Below are 15,000 nucleotides of genomic sequence, written 5' to 3'. Positions count from 1 at the left end.
TGTGTCTGTGTCTCTGTGTGTGCGTGTCTGTCTGTGTGTGTGTGTCTGTCTGTGTCTCTGTGTGTGTGTGTGTGTGTGTCTGTCTGTGTGTGTCTGTCTGTGTGTCTGTCTGTGTGTGTGTGTGTGTCTGTCTGTGTGTCTGTCTGTGTGTGTGTGTGTTTAGTGGACAGAGTAGGTAGACGCGTCCATTGATTTGCCGTCTGCTCTTAATTAGTGGTGAGTGGAGCTGTTTTTATCCCAGCTTTAATCCCCTGCTGAGTCACATGACCTGATCCTGATCCTGATCCTGATCCTGATCCTGATCCTGATCCTGATCTTCTCGGTTCCTCGGTTCCTCGGTGTACAAAACAAAACACCTTCATTTCTATCCAGTGGCTCTGTATGACATCGTCTGTAGGTGCTCTGGGTTCTCAGACCCGACCGGTGGAATAAGTTACCGTTGCTATAGTAACAGCTCATTAGCAGGTATGACATGGCGACATGTCCTGTGAAGAGACGAAGGAGTCTCCAGTGTGAGGAAGAGCTCTACCACTCACACACCTTCAGCACAGGTGACACACTCCGCTTTCTCTCGTCTTCTCGGCTGCGGTTTTTTTCTCTTCGTTTCGTTCATTTATTGGTTTAATTTATTCGTTTAATAGGTTTGTTTATATGGGAACTATCACTGTATGAACACACACACACACACACACACACGCACACACACACACACACACACATACACATACACATTAAACTCCCTGATGTAACCAATTGGCCATAAACACACCATTAGAGTTTAACTTCACTTTGTATTTTCTGTAAATCAACACATTTGGGGAAATGGCTTCTCTCAACGTTGTGTGTGTGTGTGTGTGTGTGTGTGTGTGTGTATGTGTGTGTGTGTGTGTGTGTGTGTGTGTGTGTGTGTGTGTGTGTGTGTGTGTGTGTGTGTGTAAGAGAGAGATAGTAGGATATGGTCAATTAACCACAAAGTAACATCCCCTCTCTCTCTCTCTCTCTCTCTCTCTCTCTCTCTCTCCTGCTGTCTCATCTTCTTTACCATGAAGCTTAATTACTGTGCCTCCTTCCTTTAACCCCCCCCTCTATTTCTCTCTCTATCTGTCGCTGTCTCCTCCTCTCCTCCTCTCTCCATCTCCTCCTCTCCCCCTCATCTTTTTCTCTCACTAATTTGTCTGCATCTGGCCGTCTTTTAATCTTTCTCTTCTTCTATCGGTTTATCTTCTCTCTCTTTCTTTTCTATGCAGTGTAAATGCCATTTATTCCTTTTGTTCTTTTTGTTTCACCTTCTACAGTATCTCTCTTTTTCTGTTTATTTCTCCAAATCTGTGTCTCACTCAGTCTCTCTGTTTGTCTTTGTCTATCCCTGTTCCTATCTCTCTCTCTCTCTCTCTCTCTCTCTCTCTCTCTCTCTCTCTCTCTCTCTTTCTCAGAAGAACAGATGGAGGAAACGTCTCTGATGTTTCCTCAGATCTCTGGTGTGAGTCAGAAGCCCACGGTTCTGTTAATCAGTCTAATGGACCTCGGGTTCTTCACTCCAGCCCATTAGAACTCTTAGCTGCAGCTTCACTCGGCTTTTCTCCCATTTCATTTGGTTCGATCTTCTGCCAGCGTGGATTGGTGAAGCTGCTGTAGATGTTGCTCGTTCCTTTTGTTAGCTGAAGCTTCTTTCGATGTTGATGGATCTGTGCAGGTTTGGTCCAAGAAGGAAACAAGGTTTAGCTGATGGTTTGAACTTGTGGCGTTAAAAAAAACCATCTAGATGTGGATTGTTCCGTTTTCTGGTCCTTTGGGTGAAACCATTTTGGATGGAGCCTTGATGTGATCTAGATGTGATGCTCCTGTGTTTCTGTGTATGTGGGATGTGGAGGAACTCTAAAGGTTTCACTGGATGCTTGTTGTTCAGTTGTTGATTAGGGTTTACTGTGTGGTGACGTCGTACTTTTACTGTTTACTCCATTGTTTTATTCTGTATTAAATGAAGCAGATGAAGGGATCAGCAGCACTGAGTGTGTGGGTTCTGTGGGTCTTTCACTCCGAAGCGTCAGCGTAATTAAACCCTGGACGTGTTTATTAACTGTCCAGTGACAGCCAGGCTTCGGAGCTCGTCACGTTAGATTAGGGATTTATCAGAAGAAACGGCCGTCTGTTTGTCTGATTACGTTACCTGGGATGGAGGGCTGGAGGGATGGAGAGAGATAGGGGGGTGGAGGAGGGGGGAGAAGGGCTTGCTGACAAAAGATGTACTTATCTGAGAGCATGATAAAATCTGTGTGTGTGTTTGTGCGTGTGTGTGTGTGTGCGTGCGTGTGTGTGCGCGTGCCTGCGTGTGTGTGTGTGTGTGTGTGTGTGTGTGCGTGTGTGTGTGTGCGCTGAACAGAGCATCAGGAGCCGTATAAGAATCCGAGAGAAGAATTTACTTCCCATTTAAAGCTAAACGATCAGATCCTGTCTTCAGATTCATGTCTCAGATAGAAGGAAAGATTATCCGTCTAACCTTAACTCTTACTGTATTAACAAGTGATGACAGAGCAGCCACATCTCACCTGTGTGTGTGTGTGTGTGTGTGTGTGTGTGTGTGTGTGTGTTTCCTAATTCTTCTGTTCCACCTAAAGCTCAGTCTGAAATATATTTCTGAGGAACTTAAGATTAATAAAACTCTTCCTGAGTGAGACAGAGAGAGAGACAGAGAGAGAGACAGAGAGAGAGAGAGAGACACAGAGACAGAGAGAGAGAGACAGACAGAGAGAGAGACAGACAGAGAGACAAAACAGCCATAAACAGTCGGCCGAGTCCCTGAAGAAACTTCTAGAAACTAGAACTGTATACATGGCTTGATCTCTCTCTCACACACACACACACACACACACACACACACACACAGTAAGTACGAGTCTGATAGGAGTGTGATTCATGCAGGGCGGCTGTGGGCTCAGCAGGAGGCTAATTAAACATTGATGGTGTTTCACATTTGCGCTCGTCATCAACACGGCAGCTGGAATCGTGTCGTGTGTGAGCGGTTAATGGACACCGAGGCCCGGGTTCTGCTCCGGCACGTTCTGCTCCGGCACGTTCTGCTCCGGCACGTTCTGCTCCGGCACGTTCTGCTCCAGCCCGGGTTCTGCTCCGGCACGTTCTGCTCCAGCACACACCACTGAGCGAACACGTGTACATCTACGTGTGGGACTGATACAGTTTTCCCCATAAACTTCTCACAGCTCAGGCCTCGGACTGTTCCACACCACTGACACTGGAGACTCCTTCCTGGAAACACACACACACACACACACAGACACACATACACACACACACACACATACACACGGTTTTTAAAAGTCTTTGTACCTGGCCGCTGTGAATGAGCTGTTACTATGGAAACGAGTGCATTAATGTTCACACCACCTGACCAATCAGAATTCAGCGCTGTATTATTCATCACTTAGGATGTTCTCACACACACACACACACACACACACACACACACACACACACACACACACACACACACACACACACACACACACTCTTACCTGCTGTGTGTTTCCTGTGTGCAGTAATGAAGCTCGTCTGCAGCAGATCCGGAGTCAGTTGCAGCATCTGAAACCTTCTCCATCGTACGCCGAGTCAGGAGCAGGACACCGAGTGCAGGAGTACGACCCGTCACGGGTGAGTCGGTGCCTCACAACTGCCCCCCAACACCCCAATGACACCCCAATAACTGCCCCAGCTCAACCTCTGCAACACACTCACTCTGCTTGTCATCTTCTTATCCTTCTCTTCCTCTCTCTACTTCCTTATTTTCCTCTAGCTTCACTTCACCTCTCTTCTCCTTCCTTTTCCTACATAATTTTCTACCCTTATTTCCCTCCCCCTCCCTCCTCCCTCCTGATTACATGTCTTTTCGTCCACTCTTCCTTCTTTCCTGTCTTTGCTCCACATCTCTAACCTAGTTCCTTCCTTTTTTTTTCTCCTTCCTTCCTTCCTTCCTTCCCTTCAGTTAACTTCCTCCTACATCTGATTCTTCCTCCTTCCCTCCTTCCTTCCCACACACCTGCTTCACTACCTAATTATCTTCCTTCCATTCTTCCTTCTCTCCGCCACCCTAACAAGATTCTGTCCTTTTTTTCCTACCTCTCTTTCACCTCTCTACATTTTGTCCTGTGTTCATGTATACTGTTGTTCTTTTCCTTTCCTTCACACCTGCATCACTTCATCTTTAACACATTTCCTACCTTTCTTTTCTTCCTCCTTTCCTCCATCTCTTTTCTTCCTTCTTTAACCTGTCCTTGATCCTTGTCTTCCTTTGTCTAAAAACTCTCTTGTTTCACACCGTTTTCTAATGCTGTGTGTGTGCGTGTGTGTGTGTGTGTGTGTGTGTGTGTGTGTCAGGGCACTGAGTCAAAGCACAGATTATCACGGTTCTAGATGCTGATCTAGATGTGCTCTTGGGGCCAAAACTAAAGCTCTGCTGCTGTTAATCTGTTCACTCTTATCTGCTTCTGCTTTACACACTTAACTCTGTACTGGTTCTCTCACACACACACACACACACACACACACACACACACACACACACACACACACACACACACACACACACACACACACACACACACACAGTCAGCACGGCATCACAGTGGCCTGTAAGGAATAATCCTCTCCGTGTCGCACTCTTGCAGGAAATTAATCAGACTCAGGAAGCTGAAGCAGGGTTGCCATGGTTACTGGAGTTGATGATTTAACAGCACATCCTCGTGCGTTTTCTTCCTCTTATAACTCAACGAGGAAGGAAAATATTGTTTATTGAAGAATGAAGCTTCCTGCGTTTGATCCGTTTCTAGTTACCTCTCGAGATCAGACACATTGTTTTATTTGATGATGATGATGATGATGATGATCAGTTGTGATGTGAAGATGTTTCACCACCAAACCTTAAACATGCCTTGTATTTTTAGACATTTCTGCCTGTGTTGCTTAGTTACTCTGAGCTTGTGTGTGTGTGTGTGTGTGTGTGTGTGTGTGTGTTTTTAATGCCTAAGGCTTTGGTCTGGCCCAGCTCTTGACTTCTCTGTACCTACACACACCTCCCAGGCGCACACACACACACATCATTAGCGTGTTGGGGAAATTGCGTACACCAAAGGCCATGTGCACTTAGAGTTCATGTTCACCACACACACACACACACACACACACACACGCGCACGCACACATATTTTGCGTAGGTGTACTGGAGTACGCTGCTACGAGTTATCGCTCGTGTCCGTCGGCTCATCTGCCGTTTTTATTTTTCCTCAGAAGACTTCAGAATGATTGACAGATTCTAGATGTCCTCTGGAAGCCCCGCCCCTTCCTCTCATTAGTAATCCTGTTGTCACGGTGAAGTGAGAACCATGTTAGCTGCGGTTCTGTTTCATCAGTGAGCGTAATAAACACAAACTAAAGGCAGATCGTTTAAGGTCGTCTGAACCCTCGGACGCTGGAGACTCCTCGCACGTGTCGTCTCACGGACAAGTTTTATGCTGTTACTATAGAAACGTTAAGCTTTTAAACCTGCGATTTGTTCCAAAGCTGCTGCTAAACTAATCACCTCCATCTGACCAATCACAACGCAGAGACGAACAACACTCGTTTACGGTATCAAAAAGCCGCCTGGTGCACTTGTGTGTCCTGTCCCTGCTGTTGGATTTGTGCAGACGTCTCTTTATGTTTCTGAATCTGAGGGGATTTTAACGACGTTCAGCTGCACGTTGTGTTTTAATCAAGCTTCTGTAATTAAATATTGATATTGTTGACTGGTAACTCACGCGTTCGCTCGATAAAACAAAACAAGGTGAAGCTGAAAGCAGCTGAACTGCGAGAGTAAAATAAAAAAGACAGCGGTGAGGTCAGATTATTTAAATAAAGCCGATCTCCTTAAAGCTCCAACCCTGAAATAATCCGGCGCTCTGATCTCCGACATACCGCCTTAAATAAATACTAATCTTGTTCTCCAAGATGTCGGTGGAAGTTGGTCATCGTCCTGTTTTTCTAACAAACCCAACCCAGTTCCACCCAAGACTCCTCATGATGATGTCCTACAAGATTGAAGGCTTCAGCCTGGGCTTTGGTGAAGGTCACAATTAGTGTGTGTGTGTAATTATAACATGCAGCTTCGCCGGAGGAAAAATAGACCAGAACCTTCCCTGAAACACAGTAATAAAAAAGATATACATGCTGACTCTGATGTAAGGATCTAAGGATCTAACCTGGCCTTTAGAAATAGAGGAACTGAGGCTTAAAATAAGTGTCAACATAGAACTCCATTTATATACAAAGCAACACTTTAAACAGCAAGGGCATGACGAAAAGTAGCAGTATAACACAACCAATATAAAGACTTTTATCATAATGCAAACTCATAAAGTCAACATATAATCAATCAATTATCAAATATATAATCAACATAATCAATCATCAAATATATAATCAACATATAATCAATTATCTAATATATAATCAACATAATCAATCAATTATCAATTATATAATCAACATATAATCAATTATCTAATATATAATCATAGACAGTATAGAATAGCAAGAAAAGAGATGAGGAAACGAGGATTGAGCCACAAGATGTCCGTGTCATGGAAGATTGGGTCTTATTGAATTAAGAACCAGGAAGTAAAGTGACAAGACCAAGGGAGTGAAGATCTCCTCAGCATTATTAATATTAACAATGAAGATGTATGTCTACAATAACAGGAAAATCCATATATGGGCAAACCTTGTTTTTCTGGAAATATGGAGAAGCCAGAGAAAGTTCCTTAGGAGACGTACTGTAGGAGGTTTTTTGTAAAATAAGGGGAAATGAGATAAGGTCATGTGAATGATGTAATAATGATGTAATGAGGAAATAATGAGACATTACCTGAATGTATAGGAAGCACATAGAGGTGCCAGGATATATATTGAAGTAATATGGGTTAGGGTTAGGGTTAGGGAACTGTGGCCTGGAGCAGGAGAGTCTGTCCCATACCTTCACGTCCCATTGTACACGTCAGCGCTAACACGACGAGATACGAGCAGTGAAATAAGTCTAATACGAGTCATTATAAAGGGTTACGCAGGTAGAATAGCACTTGATGCTGAGTCTGAACCCCCAGGACTTCCCCTGCCTGAATATTGACGTGATTTCAGTTTCATTCGTGTTTTATTTAGAATCCCCATCAACACAATAAGCTCACAGCCCCTTTAGCTGCTGTCCCAGTCACCGCTAGCCACAACCAACGAGCAACGGATGACGTTTTCCGTTTCCTCTGGAGTCGAGACTGTGCCTCGGTGCCTCGTCGCTCTCCGATGCCCCTGAACACAGAGGGCCGTGCCACCGACTCCCACCACTTATTAGCAGCAGATGGTGCAGCCATTTTGAGAAGATGATTAAGAACGAGGAGCACCAGGGTCTGATCAGGACCTCCCTGAGACTCGCCTAATGAGTCACGTCTGATCCGATTCAAATACGGAACAGCGTGGGCTTAGACTCAGACACTACACGTTTCTATAGTAACAACTTACACAAGCTCCATGTAACCCAACACTTAACACCATTTCAGCAACATAATAAGACAAATATAACGTACTTTCACGTTTACACACGAAAAAAGAACGAATTCAAAGCCTAAGATTGTCAAAACGTTAAATATTTTTAACGAATAAACAAGCAGCATTTTTCTGTCATTTTTGTGTGTAAGGGCTTCCAAGATTAAAAAAAACATCTTAAAAAACAGAATATTACGGTATTGTGTTTGTTTCTGGATAAACGCGAGTGAAAGCAGCTGATTGGATGCAGTTTTCTGTGTAAAACTGCTTTTAAAGACAGTTTTTTTTAAGCAAAATATTTGCAGTTTATATCGTAAAATAATTATTCTACAAAACTATACCTTTGTCATAGTGCCCAGTTTTTATTTTTTTTAATTTTATAATCTAGACTTAGTGTTATATATCGTCGCTGTCAGACGGAATCCTCGTATCTCCAAAACCGTTATTTTTCAGGACATTAAAAAAACTCCGTACCTTATCTGCAGTACACAGGGTTTAGTCCTCGTTACAGTGGATTGTCTTGCGCTAAATTCCTGTCCTCAGACGAGCACCAGAACTAGCGGGGGTCAAGATTTTTTTTTCTTTGAGCCCAGTGTTTTGAAGACATTTACCTCAGAAGACGTGTTGATTCGTTGCGACTCTTCTTGAGGAGAAATATGCCGTGAAGCTCTCCCACGGAGTGAGGAAGAGGTGGACAGTTGAAGTGTCCAATGGAGTTATGAGATTTGTGTTCAAGCTATTTTCAAGACTTTAGATTGGTTAATAACTTGTAAAAATAACAGACCCACGTGGGGACTGACCAATAGCATCGATATGTGAAAAAATATGAAATTGACAAAATCTGGACATACGAGGTTTCCGCCCGACAGCGACGATATGTTAGAATTCAAGACTAGGTTTGTAAGCTAAACTGCGATATTGTTGATCATCTACAGGGGCAACAGATTTATTTGTTTTTGTTTATACTCCAGCTCACTTTTCCCTTCACACACTACATTTCAGCAGGTAGCTACACAACGTCCAGCGAGCTGCTTGTCTAACACACAGCTGTGTCGTGTTCGGTGACAAACATGTGGATTTAATAAGACCTGACGGCTCCACGACGCTCGGCTCAGGTTTCTCCGAGGCGGGAAAAGAAGGAGTGACGATCGGAGTGACAGCTGTATTAAATTCTCCTTTCTGGCATTTTCCTTTATTTCCTTACAGAAGTTTCACAAACGTACGACGTCCCTGGGTCCATTTCACTGAACTGGAAATGTTTCAGATTGTTAGTTTGTCATTTCTTTTAAATTGTCGCTGCTGTACACATTCGATCCTCACTTTTTTTCCTGACCGTAAAAGACAGAAATCTGTTCTGGGGGAAAAGAAACAAACACAAAACTAAATGTACATTAACATTTTCCACAATGTACAGGATGTAAATTTACCCCACACTTGAGACTCCTTCCAGAAATGCTACATTTGTTTAACTCTCCTTCACCAAATTTGTCAAATAAATAGATTGCTATAGAAACGGTCGTGTGTTAGAACGTCTTTGTCGAGTGTAGACATTAAAGCAGTAAACGAATCCGACGCTCGGTACAAACGATAGAGAAGATTTTGAAGCGCTGTTCTGATTTTGTTGGATATTTGTGTAGAGAAGGTTCCCACAATGTTGTGTTAGTGCTGTGTGTGTGTTAGTGCTGTGTGTGTGTTAGTGCTGCGTGTGTGTTAGTGCTGCGTGTGTGTTAGTGCTGCGTGTGTGTTAGTGTTGTGTGTGTGTGTGTGTTAGGTTTGAGTGTGTTAGTGTTGCGTGTGTGTGTGTGTGTTATGGTTGAGTGTGTGTATTAGTGCTGTGTGTGTGTGTTGTTTGTGTGTGAGTATTGTGTGTGTGTGTGAGTGTTGTGTGTGTGTTTTATGGTTGAGTGTGTGTGTTAGTGCTGTGTGTGTTAGTGCTGTGTGTGTTAGTGCTGTGTGTGTTAGTGCTGTGTGTGTTAGTGCTGTGTGTGTTAGTGTTGTGTGTGTGTGTGTTAGTGTTGTGTGTGTGTGTGAGTGTTGTATGTGTGTGAGTGTGGTGTGTGTTTGAGTGTTGTCTGTGTGTGGTGTGTGTTGTGTGTGTGTGTGTGAGTGTGGTATGTGTGTGTGAGTGTGGTATGTGTGTGTGAGTGTGGTATGTGTGTGGTGTGTGTGAGTGTGGTGTGTGTTTGAGTGTTGTGTGAGTGTGGTGTGTGTGAGTGTGTGTGTGTGTGTGTGTGAGTGTGGTATGTGTGTGGTGTGTGTGAGTGTGGTGTGTGTGAGTGTTGTCTGTGTGTGTGTGTGTGTGTGTGTGTGTGTGTGTGTGTGTGTGTGTGAGTGTGGTGTGAGTGTGGTGTGTGTGAGTGTTGTCTGTGTGTGTGTGTGTGTGTGTGTGTGTGAATGTAAATACCATCAATCTAATCTAACATGCGTCTGCCTCACAGATGTGTGTGTTTATGAGGTCGAGTGTCTCAGTAATAAACAGAAAACATGACAATATTTGAACGTTTTGTCTGTAATGTATATTTAATGCGTCTAAATGCCTTTTTAGATACTTTATTTTATTTAAACGCTTACAAATGCATTTTTAATGCGTTAGAAATATCTTCGACCCGATTAACCGATGGTGTTGACTTCTGTATCGACTTCACAGCGTTTCACCAAATCAAATTTAATTTTGTTCCCCATGCAGTGTCTAGATTTCAGTGTAGCAACTATATACACACACACACACACACACACACACACACACACACACACACACACACACTCGGCTGTTTTCTGGCAGCGCTGTTGCCATGACTCCTAAGCCGAGGTCCTCTCTCCCCCTTCGGCGAGGTTTAGCACGGCTTAACGACTCGAGTCGAGGCTTCTGTCTGTCCGAGTTTCCCCTGAACTCGCTCTCTGTTCCTGTTGAAGCTCCAGCTAACAAACCCGACGTCACGTTTTTTTTCTGTATCATAAAAGGGGAAATAGCTAAAAAAAAATTAGCTGCATCATCTGTCACCAAGCAGCAGGAGAGAAATACAACACTATCATGGGTGGAGATATAATCAGTACCAAGCAGAACACTGGATAAATGGTTAAAAAAAAAAGTCCATTTTAATTAAAACATGCTGCTATAGAAAAAGAAAATCATCTGTGTGGTAAAATGAACACCGCTGCCTCTCATACCACTACATTTAATCTCACTCATAGCAGCTATAAACACCCCCCCCCCACCCCCCCAAACCCCTCGGAGTCAAACAAACAAAAAACAAACAAAAAATAAAAGAAAAGCAAAACTTAAAAAAACAAACGTTATAGTTAGAACACTGACACCGGAGACTCCTTCCATAAACATTTAATAAAACTTCGCCGCATTATACAATGGTCACGTGTTACACGCTCGAGATCCAGACGATGAAACGTCACGTTAGGAATAAAATTACAGGGAGGTAGAGGAGCGTCTCAGAAACGATCAACCCGTATATTCATCTCTCACTCGCCTCCTCATAAAGCTGCTCTGAAGATGGAGAGCGCGGAGGAGGCTCCAGAGACGACACTCGCTTTCTTTGAGTGCGACTAGACAATAAAAGAGCGACTGATAGGGCTCTGAGAGAGAGAGAGAGAGAGAGAGAGAGAGAGAGATATGAGGGGTGGGTGGGGGTGGTTTGGAAAATGAAAGCATCTGAGAATTAAATGTGAGGTCTTGTCTGTCTGGTCCGTTTCTCTCCATATGTAGCGGTCTATCACAATCGCCATCTCTCTGACCTTTTCCGGCATTCTCTCTCTCTCTCTCTCTCTTTCTCTCTCTCTCTTTTGCTTTCTTTTCCCTCTCTCTTTTAAACACTTTCCATATTCAACCCCTGCGAGACACTTTTGTGTTTAAAGATCACGCTCCGCATGCTCTCACGACACTCCAAGTGAAATTTTTACTCACCTGACATTCACACCGTGGTGTTTATGGGGTCCGTGACAGTCTAAAGGTTTTTGAGGACTTTGGGCATCCACAAGGACATTTTATAAGATGTTTGGTATCGACACCTCAGTTTCTCTCACTTTCTGCTCCTGGTGATGTTCTACTTGAACTCATTAAAGACTCCTAAACGTTTCTGCCTCAGTAGTGTAGAGCTGTGGATTCTAAGAGCTGCCGCCGTAATCAGGACGTCTGTCCGAGGCTCGTCGCCGGACGTGTCGTTACTCACGACTCCTGACATCCTTTCCACGTGCTCCGTGCTGTTTGTCTTACTCTTCTACACCTGCTGAACAGCCGCGCATCAGTTTAACACTTAGCCTGAGTTAGCTGTCGTATTTATAACGCGCTGCTAGGATGAGAACTGCTCCTGCTGTCAGAAGAGGACGAGTTCCTCGAGTCGGTTCTTCCTCAACGCTGTTACTGTACCTCAGGAGTGTTCATAATGGATCTAAATGTATATCTCCATCTGGAGTTCGGCAAAACTGTTTAAAGTGTCGTGCAAATAAAACAGAATGGAATTTAATTTATTTCTCTGTCTCTTTACAGATAAGAGGCCCCGATCCTCGCGTGGCTCCGAGATATGAAGATATCGATCGACCGTACACATCTGCACCAAGGTACGCGCGTGTGTGTGTGTGTGTGTGTGTGTGTGTGTGTGTGTGTGTGTGTGTGTGTGTGTGTGTGTGTGTGTGTGTGTGTGTGCGTGCGTGCGTGCGTGCGTGCGTGCGTGTGTGTGTGCGCGTGTATGTGCGCGTGTATGTGCGCGTGTGTGTGCGCGTGTGTGTGTGTGTGATCAATATCACAGAACGTAGCAGGACCTGTCAGCTTTCACTCAGAGCCCTTGATGCTTATTAAAGTGTTAACAAACCTCAACGTGTTCCTGAAGTCTCGCTCTGCTCCGACACCACTATCATCTCTCGCTGGCTGTTTCCTCACCCGGTTGTTATTTTTGAGCGTGTCCCTGCCCTGACGTTGGTGGCAGGTGTGTCAACGCTTTGTTGAAAACTGTTACCGTCATCATCAAAATAGCAAACATGATTTGTAAGTCTGCACTATTCCTGTCACCGTAATCAGACTGGATTTAGCTTGTTTTTGTTTCTTTTCCTAAAATTGTTACGTGAGCTTCGGATTTACAAAGGCGCTATATATATATATACTGTATACACGTCAGACTCCTCCCACTTTGTGTAGCTTCACTGCACGAGCCCCATCATAATGAATCTACATCATCTTTGATATGGAGGGAAATGATTCACAAATGAGGAAACGTAACAGGAAGTTTGACATCTGGACTTTTTCTGCTTTTCCTGAACACAAACTCGGTTTAATCGTCCTGACGGCAACACGATCCGTTTCTCAGACACCAAACTGGGAGGAAGACTATTTACACATTGACACGACTGACCAGCGTGACTTTACAAATGATCTCACACCTCGGTGGTTAACAGTATGTTCTTAAGTGCTGATGGTTCCACAGAATCAACAAACGGTGCTTGGCCCCCTTAATCGCTGCTCGCATCTACACCAGACGTGACAAATTTATGTCCAGCACAGAAATAAATGAACATTTTACAGAATTAACGTGCCCATTGTGCCAAAAAAGTGATTGATACGTAGCAGATACATAATACACACACACACACACACACAAAGAAATTTACCACAGAGGTTCACAGGAATGTTTTGTATGTTTCGCTGAGGTCACAGCGGTTTACGTCAGGCTCAAGTTTGTATTTCGGGAAAGACGGCAGAGACGCACAAATCTAACCTTCTGTAGATGAGACTAATGACGAATCATTGTAATTACAGCATGATGTAGCTGAGGAACGCTCAGAGTCTGAGACACTGCTGACACTTTCACATCTGAACGTTTAAACAGTTCTCAGTGGTAGACATGTGGCCACGCCCACTTCAGTTCAAATCCACTTACTGTACAGGTACGTATTTAATATATCGGTACAAGGCTGACTAGGGCAAACACCTGTACCTACACACACACACACACACACACACACACACACAAATCCTCTTCCAAGCAGCTAATTAAATCTGGAGTGTTTGCTTTTCTGAGAGCTTTGTCCATAACCGGCCATTCACCTGATCCTCTCCCAGGAGAGAGTGTGATCTGGACAGGAAGCCTGTAAAGCTCTGCTGGCTCCAGGCCAATAGCCTAAGTGGCTCGGTGAAGCTTCAGCAAGCAAACACACACACACACACACACACACACACACACACACACACACACGCACACACAGGGCAGCATACAGGACTATGATCCAACACTGCTGCTTTTACGTGACAGACCGTGTGCTGCTGTACAGGTGACTTCCATGTGAGAATCACAGGAAATGGGCGTGGCTGGAAATTCCAGCAGCTCAACCAATGAATATTAAAGTGAAGGATGATCACCGTTACCGCGTTACCGTTACGACGTTATCCTGTATCTGATTTCTGTCAGAAAACCCAGACACTCACGAGAGCGTCCATTTAAATTTCCTTTTACGCCACACGATCGTTCTGATGTGTCCCCCGAAATAAAGTGCCTCACTCCCCCCGTTCATTCTACAATAAAGGCCACTTTAAACCAGATGAAATCACATTTTTCTAAGCTGAGGTCCGTAGCCCTGTCCCCTCAGTCTCTCTCTCTCTCTCTCTCTCTCTCTCTCTCTCACTCTCGAGCCCATTTCCTTTTAAATGGCTGCGGCGCCTTGACTGCATTAGCATATATTTCCCTGCGCACTTTTATTTTGTGTGTGTGTGTGTGTGTGTGTGTGTGTGTGTGTGTGTGTGTGTGTAGGGGAGTGAAAGGCTGCAAGAGATTTAATAGGAGCATTAATGGTTGTTCAGCCTTCACACAGGACTCCCTCAGGCTGTAGCTGTTCCTTTTAAACGCTCTCACTGAGGATCGTGAGCGGCGTCTGAGCCTCGCTGCAACAAAGGCGTGTGATGAAAAACTCTCTTCAGTGTGTAACAGGTCCATCAGCTGCATTTGTCTTTGGGGATCAAAAGTAAACATTTCACTCATTAACCTATGTTTAAGCCACACCCACATGTTACCTGACCGCTGGAAGCTCCGCCCCTTTTCCCTCACAGTGAAACCCTGTTTACAATTTCACTCAGTGTCACTTGTGGACCTTTTAGTTTTAGTTGCAATTAAAAAAAATTTGTTGCCTAAATGTGTAACTTAAAGCCAACTATACAATTCACACACACACACACACACTCTCTCACACACACACACACACACACACACACACACACTTTATAACAGGTTCTGATTTCATGTTAGATTAGACCTGTCCTAGCTATGGACACTTAGAGGAATGAGTTAGCTTCAATATCAAAGCCGTGAGGCCTGAGTGTGAGGCCTAAGTGTGATGCGTGAGGCACGAGTGTGAGGCCTAAGTGTGAGGCGTGAGGCATGAGTGTGAGGCGTGAGTGTGAGGCGTGAGTGTGAGGCCTGAGTG

The 15,000-nt window shown here is 44.3% G+C and overlaps 1 protein-coding gene across 2 annotated transcripts in view; it reads left to right on the top strand.

Annotated features, from left to right (window-relative positions):
- Window positions 1-15,000, top strand: part of pard3ba (par-3 family cell polarity regulator beta a) — a 105,403-nt gene that overhangs the window by 85,466 nt on the left and 4,937 nt on the right. For both annotated transcript variants that reach the window (XM_060860115.1, XM_060860114.1), the window contains exons 21-22: window positions 3,555-3,666; window positions 12,080-12,150. In XM_060860115.1, the coding sequence (XP_060716098.1) occupies window positions 3,555-3,666; window positions 12,080-12,150 (183 nt within the window). The remainder of the gene's footprint in view (window positions 1-3,554; window positions 3,667-12,079; window positions 12,151-15,000) is intronic.

Source organism: Tachysurus vachellii, chromosome 24, assembly GCF_030014155.1.
Source record: "Tachysurus vachellii isolate PV-2020 chromosome 24, HZAU_Pvac_v1, whole genome shotgun sequence".
NCBI lineage: Eukaryota > Metazoa > Chordata > Actinopteri > Siluriformes > Bagridae > Tachysurus > Tachysurus vachellii.
Note: the sequence above shows the minus strand (reverse complement) of the source record. Positions and strands in the feature narration are given on the sequence as shown.